We start from the raw sequence: 15,999 nt of genomic DNA, 5'->3' as shown, positions 1-15,999 counted from the left end.
CCCGGTGCACCAAATGGCAGCATGTGGGAGGTGCGTGGAGAGCCAGCTTTCCTTCAGGCACAGCGCCTCTGCCAGCCATATAGGCAAACAAAGCACATTTCCAGGAAAGAAAACAGCAAAAGTGGTGGGGGGAAGGGCATACAGACAGCCTCTGGAGAGCAGATCCACTGAGTGCTGAGAGGAGCTTAATCCACAGTCTGCTCACTGCCTGGTGGGTTTATGCTGGTGGCTCTGGCTGACAAAGCCTTCTTTCCCACGCCTGCGATTTAAGGGGACCTAGAGGAGGAACTTAACAGTTCTCAGGGCCTCTTGCTCAGTAGGCAGTGGCTGGGGCAACTTCCAGCCAGCCAATACAGGTTAAAAAGTACAGTCACACAGAACAGACCTCAGAAAACACTGCAGAAGTTGGGCGGGCTGGGCTGTAGGCTTCCCAAAAAGGGAGAAGCCTGTGAAGAGCAACCCACAAAGCGCTGAGGCAAATTTAACTAGAACCAGAAATCAGCTTACTCCTCTGTCTGCTTGTGCTGGTGGCTCTGGTTGACAAAGCTTTCATACAAACAGCTGTGCTATGAACGAACCTGGAGGAGGGACTTGGCAGCTTTTAGGACCTCTTCCTCTGCAGGCAGTGACTGGGGCATCTTCCTGCCAGCCAATACAGATTACAAAGTGCCAAAAGCCTGGGGACAGTAGACACGTAGAATGCTGAGGCATACTAGACATGCTGGGAGGCTCAAAAAAAGACACCTGAAAAGCAATTGGCTCCCAGCCCTGCCTGATTATGCTGGCGGCTCCGGCTGGCAAAGTCTTACCCAGAACCCTGCTTTAAGCGGGGATAAAGGGGGGATTTGGCAGCTCTTAGAGCCTCTCACTCTCCAGGCAGTGGATAGGCAACTTCACAGCTGGATCCCCAGGCTGCCGGTTCAGGAAGGAGAGATTTAGGAAGAGGCTCAGGGAAAACTGACTCTCCCATTGTCAGAGCCTGCAAACACTAACAAGCCCTGCCTACCAACACGACCGAGGCCTAGTTTATATCATCATCATAGTGACACATCAACTGCAAATCTCAGCCTAAGAGTGTCACAGGGACAGAACTTGGGGTACAGCGCCACCAACCAAAAAGAGAGAGAAGGAAGAAAAAGGAAGAAGATAACCTCTCAAAACCAGGAAAAATCTAGTCTTATAACATTTTCCATTTTTTTTCTTGTATTTTTTTTTTCTCTTCCACCTTGGTCATTTTATACTCTTTCCGTTTTAATCTTTTCTTTTCATTTAGAACTTTATTACCCATAGGTGTTACATTTTTCATTCTTTTTTTAATGAGTGTTATATTCCAAAAAACAACTCAATTTTTTTTCTTTTTTCTCTCTCTCTCTCTCTCTTTCTTTTTGTTTCTTCTTTTCTCTTTCACTTTTTCTCTCATTCAAATCTCACCCACAAAACAAATTATTCTATTCTGGATTCAAATTTTTTCTTTGTGGCATTTTGTGTGCTTTTTACTTCACGTTTTACCTCTTTAGCATTTCCCCCAACTCCAGCTCTCCTTTCTATGTAGTTTTTGTTCCACTCAATACAATAGAATTTTCATTTTTCTTCTCTTTTTCTCTTCTCTTACACTATTTCTCTCCTTCAACCATCATTTACAAACAAATTATTTTATTCTTGATCCAAATTTTTTCCTTGTGACATTTTGTGGGTTCTTGCCTCGTTTTTTGCCTCTGTCACCTCCCCTCAACTCAGGCCCTCCATTCTACATATTTTTGTTCCACTTAGCACAATTGAATTTTCAGTTTTTCACTGCATTTTCTCAAAATTATTTTTCTTTTTTTATATCAACTCTTATTAGTGTTGCTGCATCCCACTAAGGAATGCCACTAAGGAAAAAGAAAATGCCACTAAGAAAATGCCACTTTCAAATGCCACTAAGGAAAAAGAAATCGAATATCATGAATAAAAAAGAGATGTAGATAGATGAGGAAAAATCTACATTAAAAAAGTTTCAATAGCTTGGAAACCTTGGAGTTAAATGACAGAGAACTAAAGACTGAAGTCCTAAAAATACTCAGGGATATAGAAGAAAGCACAGCAAGGCAACTTAGGGAGCTCAAAAAACAATTCAATGAACAGAAAGAATATATCACCAAGGAAATTGAAACTATGAAAACAAATCAAACAGAGATGAAAACTCAATACATGAACTGAAAAATGAGATAACAAGCTTAGCCAATAAAACAGGCCAGATAGAGGAGAGAATTAGTGACATAAAAGACAGGAAACTAGAATAACTACAGAGAGAAGAGGAAGGAGACTCACGAATTTAAAAAAATGAGAAAGCCCTACAGGAATTGTCTGACACCATCAGAAAGAGCAACATAAGAATAATAGGTATATCAGAAGGAGAAGAGAAAGAAAATGGAATGGTGAACATTTTCAAACAAATAACTGACAAGAACTTCCCAAGCCTGGGGAAAGAACTAAAGCCTTCAATTCAAGAAGCAAACAGAACACCGAATTATCTTAACCCTAACAAACCTACTCTAAGGCACATCATAATGAAATTGGCACAAACCAATGACAAAGAAAAAATTATCAAGGCAGCCAGGGAAAAGAAGAATACAACATATAAAGGAAGGCCTATTAGATTAACAACAGATTTCTCAGCAGAAACTCTACAAGCTAGAAGAGAGTGGACCCCAATATTTAAAGTTCTGAAAGAGAGGAACTTCCAGCCAAGAATACTATACCCATCAAAGCTATCCTTCAAATACAAAGGAGAAATAAAAACATTCACAGATACAGAAAAGATGAGGGAATTTATCACCAGAAAACTCTCACTTCAGGAAATACTAAAGGTTTTTTTTTGACCAGACACAAAGAACAAAACTACAAGTAAAAGCTCCATTAAGATCACAATAAAAACAAGATTAATCTGTGACAACAAAAAAAAAGGGGGGAGAGGACAAAGATTAACAGTAGCAAAGGAGAATGGAGTGCAGAAGCAATCATGAGATAATGTACTACAATGAACATGATATGTATCCTTTCTATTACTTAATGGTAACCACCCCTGAAAACACCACCACAGAAGCACATGGCTTGAAAAAAGAAGTAAGAGAGGAAAGAAGTATGGATTACAACCAAACAAAAACAAATGATAGAAAAAAAAGAGAGAAGTACCAAACAAGATACAAAACTATCAGAAAGCAATATATAAAATGTCAATAGGAAACCCTCAAATGTCAATAATTACACTAAATGTAAATGGACTGAACTACCAATAAAAAGACACAGAGTAGCAGAATGGATTAAAAAAGAAAATCCAACTGTATGCTGCCTATAAGAAACACATCTAAGCTACAAGGATAAAAACAAATTCAAAGTGGAAGGTTGGAAAACAATACTCCAAGCAAATAACATACCCCCAAAAAGTAGGTGTAGCAATACTCATATCTAACAATGCTGACTACAAGATGGCTAAGGTAATCAGAAACAAAGACAGTCATTTCATAATGATAAAGGGGTCACTGAATCAAGAAGACATAACACTTCTTAATATATATGCACCAAACCAAGGAGTACCAAAATATGTAAGACAGCTACTGACTGACCTAAAAACAAAAACCGACAAAAATACAATCATACTTGGAGACCTCAATACACCACTTACGGCTATAGATCATTCATCCAAACAGAAAATCAATAAAGAAACATTGGCCTTAAATGAAACACTAGAACAATTGGATATGATAGATATATACAGGACATTTCATCTCAAAGTGCCAGATATACATTTTTCTCTAGTGTACACAGAACATTCTCAAGAACTGACCATATGTTGGGCCACAAAAATAACATCAACAAATTCAAAAAGATTGAAATTATACCAAGCATATTTTCTGACCATAAAGCCTTGAAACTAGAATTCAACTGCAAAAAAGAGGTAAACAAACCCACAAAAATGTGGAAACTAAACAACATACTTCTAAAAAATGAGTGAGTCAAAGAAGAAATAAAAGCAGAGATCAAAAGATACATACAAACAAAAATAACAATACAACATATCAGAATCCCTGGGATGCAGCAAAAGCAGTGATAAAAGGGAAGTTCATATCACTACAGGTCTATATGAACAAACAAGAAAAAGCCCAAGTAAACCACTTACCTTTACAGCTTAAGGAACTAGAAAAAGAAGAACAAAGATAACCCAAAACCAGCAGTAGAAAGGAAATAATAAAAATCAGAGCAGAAATAAATGAAATAGAGAACAGAAAAACTATAGAAAAAATTAATAAAACAAGGAGCTGGTTCTTTGAAAAGATCAACAAAATTGACAAACCCCTGGCAAGACTCACTAAGGAAAAAAGAGAAAGGACTCATATAAACAAAATCCAAAATGAAAGAGGAGAAATCACCACAGATAGCATAGATATACAATGAATTATTGTAGAATACTATGAGAAAGTGTATGCCACCAAATTTAACAATCTAGAATAGAGGTTCTCAACCTGTGGGTCGCGACCCACAGGTTGAGAACCGCTGATCTAGAAGAAATGGATAAATTCCTAGAACAATACAATCTTCCTAGACTGAGTCATGAAGTTCCTAGACTGAGTCATGAAGAAGCAGAAAGCCTAAACAGACCCATAAGCAGGGAGGAAATAGAAACAACTATCAAAAACCTCCCCAAAAATAAAAGTCCAGGGCCAGACGGCTATACTAGTGAATTCAATCAAACATTCAAAGGAGACTTGGTTCCTATTCTACTCAAAGTCTTCCAAAAAATTGAAGAAGAAGCAATACTGCCAAACACATTTTATGAGGTCAACATAACCCTCATACCAAAACCTGGCAAGAATAACACAATAAAAGAAAACTACAGACCAATATCTCTAATGAATACAGATGCTAAAATACTAAACAAAATAATAGCAAATCGAATACAACAACACATTAAAAAAATAATTCATCATGATCAAGTGGGATTCATCCCAGAATCACAAGGATGGTTCAACATATGTAAAACGGTTAATGTAATACACCGTATCAACAAAACAAAGAACAAAAACCATATGATCTTATCAATAAATGCAGAAAAAGCATTCAATAAAATATAACATCATTTCATGTTTAAAACACTCAACAAAATGGGCATAGAAGGAAAATATCTCAACATAATAAAGGCCATTTATGATAAACCATCAGCTAACATCATATTAAATGGCATAAAACTGAGGACTTTTCTCCTAAAATCAGGAACAAGACAAGGTTGTCCACTCTCTCCACTCTTATTCAACGTAGTGCTGGAAGTTCTAGCCAGAGCAATCAGACAAGAGAAAGAAATAAAAAGCATTCATATTAGGAAAGAAGAAGTTAGGGTTTCACTTTTTGCAGATGATATGATCCTATACATCAAAAACCCCAAAGACTCCACAAAAAGACTACTAGAAACAATAAACCAATACAGTCAAGTTGCAGGATACAAAATTAATATACAAAAGTCCATTGCCTTCCTATATGCCAACAGTGAGACATCAGAAAACGAGCTCAAAAAAACAATCCTCTCCATGGTTGAAACAAAAAAATAAAATACCTAGGAATAAACATAACAAAGAATATAAAGGACCTATATAATGAAAACTACAAAGCATTGTTAAGGGAAATCAAAAAAGATACAATGAGATGGAAAAATATTCCTTGTTCTTGGATAGGAAAAATAAATATAGTCAAAATGACTATATTACCCAAAGCGATATACAAATTTAATGCAATTCCCAACAAAATTCCAATGTCATTTTTTTAAAGAAATGGAACAAAAAATCATCAGGTTTATATGGAACTATAAAAAACTATGAATAGCCAAAACAATCCTAAGGAAAAAGAACAAAGCTGGGGGCATTACAATACCTGACTTCAAACTATATTATAGAGCCACGATGATCAAAACAGCATGGTATTGGCAGAAAAATAGACACTCAGACCAATGGAATAGAATAGAAAGCTCAGAAATAAAACCACATGTACATGGTCAAATAATTTTTGATAAAGGGGCCAACAACACACAATGGAGAAAAGAAAGCCTCTTCAACAAATGGTGCTGGGAATACTGGAAAGCCACATGCAAAAGAATGAAACTCGACTACAGTTTGTCCCTTTGTACTAAAATTAATTTAAAATGGATCAAAGACCTAAATATAAGACCTGAAACAATAAATTACATAGAAGAAAACATAGGTACTAAACTCATGGACCTTGGTTATAAAAAGCACTTCATGAATTTGACTCCAAAGGCAAGGGAAGTAAAGGCAAAGATAAATGAATGGGACCACATCAGACTAAGAAGTTTTTGCACAGCAAGAGAAACTGATAACAAAATAAACAGACAGCCAACTAAATGGGAGTTGATATTTTCAAACAACAGCACAGATAAGGGCCTAATATCCAAAATATACAAAGAACTCATAAAACTCAACAACAAACAAAGCAAACAATCCAATAAAAAAATGGGAAGAGGACATGAACAGACACTTCTCCCAGGAAGAAATACAAATGGCCAACAGATATATGAAAAGATGCTCATCTTTATTAGCTATTAGAGAAATGCAAATCAAAACTACAATGAGATACCACCTCACACCTGTTAGATTAGCTATTATCAACAAGACAGGTAATAACAAGTGTTGGAGAGGCTGTGGAGAAAAAGGAACCCTCATCCACTGTTGGTGGGAATGTAAAGTAGTACAACCACTATTGAAGAAAGTATGGTGGTTCCTCAAAACATTAAAAATAGAACTACCATATGACCTAGCAATCCCTCTACTGGGTATATACCCCCAAAACTCAAACACACTGGTACATAAAGACACATGCAGCCCCATGTTCATTGCAGCATTGTTCACAGTGGCCAAGACATGGAAACAACCAAACAGCCCTTCAATAGATGACTGGATAAAGAAGATGTGGCACATATATACTATGGAATACTACTCAGCCATAAGAAATGATGACATCGGATCATTTACAACAACATGGATGGACCTTGATAACATTATACGGAGTGAAATAAGTAAATCAGAAAAAACTAAGAACTATATGATTCCATACATAGGTGGGACATAAAATAAGACTCAGGGACATGGACAAGAGTGCAGTGGTTACAGGGGGGGGGGGAGGAAGAGAGGGAGAGGAGGGGTACAAAGAAAACCAGATAGAAGGTGATGGGTATGCAACATAATCAAATGTCAAAATAACCTGGAGATGTTTTCTCTAAACCTATATACCCTGATTGTTCAATGTCACCCCATTAAAATTAATTTTAAAAAAAAGAAAATTAATTAACTCTTCAAAGAGCATTCATTTAGTTAATAGGTGGCAGAACCAACACTGAACACTCAGTCACTAGGTTGTTAATGTCACATGTTGCACACAGTAAGTTAAAAAGCTAATCAGCAATAAAAGTGAAAAATTGTATTTAAATAAGTTTTATTCCATAAAAAATGTGAGGCCTAACTACATGGCATAACCCTCCAAGTACAGCATTTTAAAATTTAACACCCACACACACTGGACAAGAAAGAATATACAGGAACACAGGCAAAGAGCTTTAGGCAAACAGAAACTGCAGATGGAGAGAATACTCCCCTGGGATCAGCAAGGATGAGGAAAGCATGCAGGTTAATTTACAAATGCGCTACTCCAGGGTCTATGCTGCTGCTATAGAGGAAATCAAATTATAGCTTTCCTTTTCAGGAATCAGTGGTTCTCAACCAGAGGGGGTGGTCCTTCCCCCACCCAGGGGTCATCTGGAGAGGTGAGGTGGGGGGATGTCTTTGGCTGTCACAGTGACCAGGAAAGCTACTGACATGTAATAGTTGAAGGACAGGAATGTTAAACAACATGCAACGTCCACACAATGAAGAAATTAACTGTTGAAAGTGGCAAAAGCACCCCTGATGACAAACAATTCCATGTTGTAGAAAGTGTATTATTATAGGATTCTACTGTATGCTTTTACTAAGAGAACAAAAAAACATACAAACTGATTATGTTGCTGGTAAACTTCTGTGGCACTCAAGAATTTAAAGTAAATATCAATTAAGTAGCATCCCATTACATTTTAGAACTCTCCATGTTAATTTATATTATAATTTGTTTATGGTGGAAATATGGTAAACATTTAAAAATATTTCTCATACCTCATACTTGATTAGGATGTTATAGAGGGTCTCAACATCTTGATAACTACTGTTGGGGGCCAAAATCCTAAAAAATAAAGTAAAAACAAAGGAAAATGAATGGAACTTTTCTCGAAAAATATACCCATACTCTGAGACATAACTTGTTGTAGAATAAATCTTATTAGAATGTTTACAACATTTTTTGTTTTTTATCCATTAAAAATTATAAAACCATGAGCTTAATTCAACAGAGATCAGTTTATTAAAATATTTTTGCTTATTTACATCGATACTTTTATCACCAATTAATCAAACCTGTGAAATTATAGTTCATGTTTTGAGTTACAATACAGGTTTTTCAAAAGCTACATAGAAATGTGAAGTACATTTACAGTCCCTATCTTTTAAGCTGAACATAAAGCTTGAAGACTTCCCACAGAAAAGTTAAACCAATCCAGACAACTAGTTAAACTATCAGACACATATCATAATAAAAGATTTTGTGACTAAATTCAAATAATGCTGTTTGAACTATCAGCCTAGCATTATATCAAAAAGCATTATTAATAATATTACTAACACTGATTCATAAAAATAACATAAAAATATAACAAATAACAGAAAAACACAAAAATAGCAAATGGAAACAAAGAAAAACTAAAAGAAGATGAAAGAACATATTTCTCCTTCTGTAAGTAAAGTTATTCTTATTTTCTTATACTAAATATTTCTTAATTCTTTCAAGATGAAGAGTTTTTGAGGGGTTGTTTTTTTTAAAAAAAAAAGAAAAGGAAAGTAAGTCCTTTCATTATGGTATAGTGGTAACTGGCGATATCTGCCTGGGTTTGCTGGGCTGTGTGACCTTGGGCGAGTTCTGCTTGACTTATTTTCCCTATCTGTTAAATGAGGATGGTAACAGTCCATACTTCATACGGTGATTGTGAGAATTAAGTGAGCTACTATACGAGAAGTCTTTATAACAGTGTCTGTATTCAGCAAGCACTATATATCAATTATAATAGTAACAATTAACATCAAAGAGTTTCAAGCCACAAAATAAGTACAAAAAGATCTAACTAACTAATGAGAAATCAAGTCACCTCAATTAATTCTTAAATTCCAAGTGCCTTTTAATTACAACAATGTCTCTAGGAACATTTGATATCTGGCTCCCAGTATATGTGGGCAGTCTGGCTTAAATAAACCCACTTAAAAAAATGTCTTTAGGCCTTGGCCGGTTGGCTCAGCGGTAGAGCGTCGGCCTGGCGTGTGGGGGACCCGGGTTTGATTCCCGGCCAGGGCACATAGGAGAAGCGCCCATTTGCTTCTCCACACCCCCCCCCTCCTTCCTCTCTGTCTCTCTCTTCCCCTTCCGCAGCCAAGGCTCCATTGGAGCAAAGATGGCCCGGGCGCTGGGGATGGCTCCTTGGCCTCTGCCCCAGGCGCTAGAGTGGCTCTGGTCGCGGCAGAGCGACGCCCCCGGAGGGGCAGAGCATCGCCCCCTGGTGGGCAGAGCGTCGTCCCTGGTGGGCGTGCCGGGTGGATCCCAGTCCGGCGCATGCGGGAGTCTGTCTGACTGTCTCTCCCAGTTTCCAGCTTCAGAAAAATACAAAAAAAAAAAAAAAAAAAAATGTCTTTAGGTCCTCTTATCCTTGCCAATGCTTACTACTGTCAGAGTTATTGTCAATAATTTTAGAGTTAAATGATCTCAATAATATTATTGGATATTTAATCTATTTGGCTTTTATTAGATTGTGAGAGAGCTTTTACCAGATACCTCGGTTGGTTAAAGCATTATCCCTATATATCAACGTTGTGGGTTCGATCCCTGATCAGGGCACATACAGGAACAGATTGATGTTTCTGTCTCTTTCTCTCTCTCTCTCCTTCTTCCTCTCTCTCTAAATTCAATAAATATATATTTTTTAAAATTTTTTAATAATTTTTCAGGATATAGTCAAATTTTCAAAAGGACTAAATTCCCTTTAATGAGACACATACAAAATATCTTTAAGAATATACAAAAATCTAAATAATACCATTTCATGGAAAAAAAATTTCTTCCAACAAGCAATTTTAAAATACAAATACTCTCCTAACCAAGAGAGAGAGAGAGAGAGAGAGAGAGAGAGAGGGGCTAATATAATACATTGGGAGGGTCCATAAATAACTTGCTTAAAAAAATGAAAACAAAGCTATCTAGGTAGGTTAAACCAAACTGTTAGAAAGATAATGGGGAAGAGTAATGTGTTCTAAGTCTGTAACTTGGTGTAAACAAACTATAAGTAAAATAGAATAATTTACACCTATTCAATTTTACAGCTTTGGAAATATCCAAATAGAGGGTAAGAGCATTGACCCAAGATAGGGGGTGCTGGGTGGATCCTGGTTGGGGTGCATGCAGTGTCTCATTACCTTCCCACCTCTCACTTAAAAAAAAAAAAAAAGAAGAGAAAATTAGATGAAATAAGATGTTTTATATTAAGAGCCTTATACAATAAATTTCAAGCTGAATAGCACAAAAGAAAGTACTTTACTAGAGGATAAAATTAACATTCCTGGTTTAAAAAAATCAGTCATTGATCTAGAACAGGGGTCGGGAACCTTTTTGGCTGAGAAAGCCATGAACGCCACATATTTTAAAATGTAATTCCGTGAGAACCATACAATATGTTTAACACAAAATACAAGGAAATGTTTGCATTTTATGTAAGACAAACACTTTTAAAGTACAATAAGTCTATCGCTTCTCGGCCTTTTGGCTAAGATCAAGTGTAAAGTACAGTAAGTCTCTGAATTCTTTTTAATAACGTTGTTATGCTGTTGCTAACCAATGATGAATAAAGTACTTCTTACCATTAATGCGACTTTTGGTGCTGCATGGTTTTGCTGATGGCTTTGTAGTCTGGTTGATACATGGTGAGGTTAAGCTTCATGCAGGCATTGTGACTTCCATCCGTTAAACATGATTGTAGGTTGGTCTTAATGTTCTTTAGACATGAGAAAGACTGCTCACATGCATATGTAGAGCCAAACATTGTCAGTACAGCAATACTCACACGCTGCAGTGTGTGGTATGTGACGGGAAATGCGTTCCAAGTTTTGACAAGCAGCTGGTCTGCAGGTAAAAGTTTTTTCATCTCTCCCCACTTGTGTTTGCTTGCCAACTCTGCTTGCTGTTGTGCAAGTCTTTCCAAATCTTCATTCAGTGACTTGAACTTATTCACCCACATGTCTGAGGCCTTCAGGTCAGCAGCTTGTAGCTCAAAATCTCTGACAGAGATACCGGAGATGTAACTCAGGTCGGCACTGTCCACTGCACACTTGTGTGGATGAATGATGAACTTAAAAAGACGAGTGCGCTCACGAAATTCTCCAAAGCGCACTTTGAATGACTGCAGGAGATTAGATGTGAAGCCCACTAGCTGCTGGAGATCAAGATGTTGAGCAGGGTCACTTGCTGTGCATGCATCTTTAAACTCTCCCAGTTTTTCAAAGTGTAGTAAATGACCTGTATCAATGTCGGGGATGAAGAGTTACAGCTTGTTTTCAAATGCAAACACTGCTTGTTGAAGGGATAAAACTGTATTTCCAACGCCTTACATTTTCACATTGAGCTGGTTCAGATGTTCAGTCATGTCCACGAGATAGTAGAACTTCAGGAGCCACTCAGTGTTAGCTAACTCAGGATGCTCGACGTTTTTTATTTCAAAAGTCTGGATTTCGTTCAGACAAGCTGCGAAACGGCTGAGCACCTTCCCTCTTGACAACCAACGCACATTGCTGTGCAGAAGCAGACCAGGATAATTATTCCCAACTTCATCCAGCCGTGTTTTAAACTAGCAATCATTTAAAGCTTGGGCAACAATAAAGTTGACCACCCGAATGACCAGTAACATCACTTCACCAAGTTGCTAGACACACATCTGAGCACAAAGCGCCTCCTGATGTAGGATCATGGAAAACTTAGGATGGGTCTCTTTTCATGTTCACGAAGAAGTGCTACAAATCCTCTGTTTTTCCCTACCATGCATGGAGCACCATCAGTACACACTGAAATAAGTTTATCCATTGGTAGATTTTTTTCTTTAGCGAACTCAGTGAAAGACTTGAATAAATCCTCCCCTCTTGTTGTCTCTTTCATAGGCAAAACAGCAAGACTTTCCTCATGTAGTGTGTCACCGACAGCATACCTTGCAATCACGCTGAACTGGGATAAATGGCTTACATGTGTTGACTCATCCAAAGTGAGAGAAAAGAATGGTGCTGCATTTATGTCCTTCACTTGTGTTGCCTCAATTTGATTTGCCATCATGATGTTAGGTATGATTGTGAACAGTTCTTGCCGACAGAGGCATGTATTTTATTCGTTTGATTATCTTGTCTTTATCCGAAAAGAATTTTATCATTTTGTCTGAACGAAATCCAGACTTTCTTGAAATGAAGCAACATCAAGCATGAATGTTTTGGCATACTCCCCATCTGTGAATGGCTTTCCATTTCTCACAATTGCTAAAGCACCAGCAAAGCTAGCCGAATTCCAGTCACCTTGTTGGGTCCAAACACGGAGTTGCTGCTGACTAGCTTGCACTCTGCACAGTAGCTCTTGACATGCTTTCTTCCTGCTGTCCCCCGCTGGATATTTCGATGCAAATGTAGTATGGTGTGTGTCGAAGTGCCACTTTATATTTGACCGATTCATCGATGCAATTTTATCATTGCATATTAGACACACTGCAGAACCTGCTCTCTCCACAAAGGCGAATTCCTCTGTCCATTCCTGCTGAAAAGTACGATACTCCTCATCTTTTTTTCTTTTAGCCATCTTCTTTGTCAAAAGGGTTTCTGCAATTAGCTAGCTGACTACTTGATTAAAAGGAGGGAAGTTTACTTCCTGACCTCACAATGACCTGTGTACATTATGCATTATCCAACAAAAATTTGGTGTTGTCCCAGAGGACAGCTGTGATTAGCTCCAGCCACACGCAAACATGAACATGAGCGGTAGGAAATGAATGGATTGTAATACATGAGAATGTTTTATATTTTTAACAATTTTTTTTAGTAAAGATTTGTCTGCGAGCCAGATGCAGCCATCAAAAGAGCCACATCTGGCTCGCAAGCCACAGGTTCCCGACTCCTGATCTAAAGCAAAAAGTCATTCAAGGTAAGAAATAAAAGAAATACATCATCCTAGTTTTCCAGTTAACAAATAATTGGGAAAATTGTTAACTCTCAATCTGGCTTTATTTTTTAAACAGTTTTACTGAGGTACACTTACATACCATAAAATTTACTAATTTGAGCCTCTCCTTTCAACTTTTTAATTGCTACTTTTAAACAAACTAGTTTACAAGTTATTTCTGTGATGAAACACCAGAATTTAAAGTTTCTAAGAAAGAAGTTATTTTCTCCAAATGTAAACAGTTGCTTATTTGACAAAATAGCACAGAATTATATTCTAATGAGAAGGGGTCTTGGCAGGTCAGCATAATTCAGGTATAGTACTGATATAATCAGAATAAAACTAGACAAGTTATTTCTTAGAACTAGGATATACATCACAGGATTGGTTACTAAATTTGTTACCCTCAAACAATGCCTGAGGTAAACTGAGCCACAAACAGAGTAGACAATCTTTATTAAAATACACTCAATTTAGGGTTGAATTTAGATTTCATTACATCCTATGAACACTCCGTTTCTGAGAATGGAATTTGGCCTGGATTAAAAAAAAGTTGCCTACTTTTACTAACTACAATTAAAGCTTGTTGGAAATCCACAGAAAATAAAATGGAAAGAAAGTTTATAGACTTTCATGCCTCAGTAATTCCCCACACAAACATTCTTGAGAGGGCAGCCTTCTCTCTATAGTGTTCTCATTTTTTTTTTTCTTAGTAAGAAGACAAAGGCTCTTTGACTGCAAGTCCTACAATTACCCTTCAATGGTAACTTTTAAAAAGAAAAACAGAATGAAGGAATTAGTCCTTAGAGAAAATGAAATACTTTTCAGTAAATGGCTAATTTTTATTTATAAATATATCCACATTTGGCCTTTCAAGAAAAATCTGTAACAATAACTATTTATCAGATGTATATTAATTTTTCAAATGTATATTATTTTAAGAGCTATAGAATAGAGAGATGACGTCAGAGTAATGGCGGGGTAGGAAGCGATACCGATAAATCTCCCCCAAAACTCAACAAGATCTTCAACCAGAAACAGAAAAACCTATACTTGGAGCCTCCAGATGCTTCGCAATACACCCAAAGGTATTGTCAAGTGAAAAATTGGCTAAATATATAACCAAACCCCGAAGGAAATAGGGAATAGGAAATGCTCCACCTTCCTCACTAACCTAAACAGGGCGGCTTTCTCTGGTAACTGTGAATATAGAAACTGAGGCGGGCAAAGGGGGTGAATAGATCCAGGCCACGGCACAAACAGCCGAACCAGGCTGTGGCGCGGAGATCCAAGCCGAGGAAAAACTGATCCTGTGGCAACCCGGGCAATACAAGCTAACACTCGCGCCAAACCCAAACAAAGAAAGACAAGCGGGGCGGCCATTTTACCTGGTCTCCTAGTCAGTGCGCGCAGCTACTGGGCGAGAGATTTCTTCCTAGGCCCCGAGAGTGGGTGCCCGTGTTGCCCCACGGAGAGGCAGGGTCAGAGGCCTTTCTGTGGGCCGAGGGCAGAGTCTCTGGGCAGCCCCAGTGCCCTGGGAAAGCCACGCACGCACCGGAGGGAGTGAGAACTAATTCCAACGGTGGAGATTTTCCGTGCTGGAGGGGGTTTCACTCAGAGGGTAACGCGGCCGGCCTCATATCCTGGTTTGCGCACGCAGATAGTGAATGAGAGATTCCTCCGAGTGCCTCGGCAGTGCGCGCCCGTGTTATCGCATAGAGGGGCAGAGTCAGGGGCCTTTGTGTGGGCCAAAGCGGAATCTCGGGCCGCCCCAGCGCCTTGCAGGAGCCGCGCACGGGGACGGAGCGAGACTCAATTCCAACGCTGCAACTTTTCCCTGCGGTTGGGGGTTTCACTCAGAGCGTGAGACTGCTGGCCGGATATCCTGGTCTGCGCACGCAGACAGTGAGTGAGAGTTTCCTCCAAGCGCCCCGGAAGTGGGCGCCCGCCTGTGTTACCGGACAGAGTGGCAGACAGAGCCAGAGGTCTTTGAGTGGGCGGAAAGCCCGCCTGATTATGCTAGCAGCTCTGACTGACTGAGTCTTACCCAGAGCCCTGTGCTGAGTGGAAATAGAGTGGGGAGTTGCCAGCTCTTTGAGCCTCTTACTATCCAGGCAGAGGCAGCAGCAACCCCATAGCTGGATTATCAGGCTACTAATTGAGGAAGGAAAGACTAGGAGAAAGGCTCCAGGAACACGGACTCTCTCACTGTCGGAGCCTATAAATGCTAATGAGCCTCGACTGCCAACGAGACTAAAGCACAATACATGACATTGCCATAGAGACTTATCAACTGCAAACCTCTACCTGAGCATGCCAAAGGGGCAGAACCCGGGGTACAGAGTCACGGACCAGGAAGAGGGAGAGAAAAGAAAAAGCAAGAAGATAACCTCTCAAAATCAAGAATAATCTGCAGACTTTATAACCTATCCCATTTTATTATATTTGTTCGTTTGTTTCTCTTATCTTCATTCTTGATACTTTTTTTCCTCCTCCAATTTGGCCGATTAACTCTCTGCCGGTCTTACTCTCTCCTCTCCTTGAACTACACTACCCATAAGTGTTACATCTCCCATTATCTTTTCTCTTCTCTTCCTTTCTCTCTATGAGGGTTGCACTCCAAAACCCTTAACTCTCTCTCTC

General features: G+C 38.6%; 1 protein-coding gene across 8 annotated transcripts in view; it reads right to left on the bottom strand.

Moving 5' to 3' along the window:
* The window catches only part of SWT1 (SWT1 RNA endoribonuclease homolog), an 86,114-nt gene that overhangs the window by 15,772 nt on the left and 54,343 nt on the right, over window positions 1–15,999 (bottom strand). For all 8 annotated transcript variants that reach the window (XM_066361724.1, XM_066361718.1, XM_066361719.1 and 5 more), the window contains one exon: window positions 8,190–8,256. In XM_066361724.1, the coding sequence (XP_066217821.1) occupies window positions 8,190–8,256 (67 nt within the window). The remainder of the gene's footprint in view (window positions 1–8,189; window positions 8,257–15,999) is intronic.

The sequence above is a fragment of the Saccopteryx leptura genome, chromosome 2 (assembly GCF_036850995.1).
Source record: "Saccopteryx leptura isolate mSacLep1 chromosome 2, mSacLep1_pri_phased_curated, whole genome shotgun sequence".
NCBI classification, from domain to species: domain Eukaryota; kingdom Metazoa; phylum Chordata; class Mammalia; order Chiroptera; family Emballonuridae; genus Saccopteryx; species Saccopteryx leptura.
The sequence above is the reverse complement of the archived record's forward strand: the minus strand, read 5'-3'. Positions and strand labels throughout refer to the sequence as shown.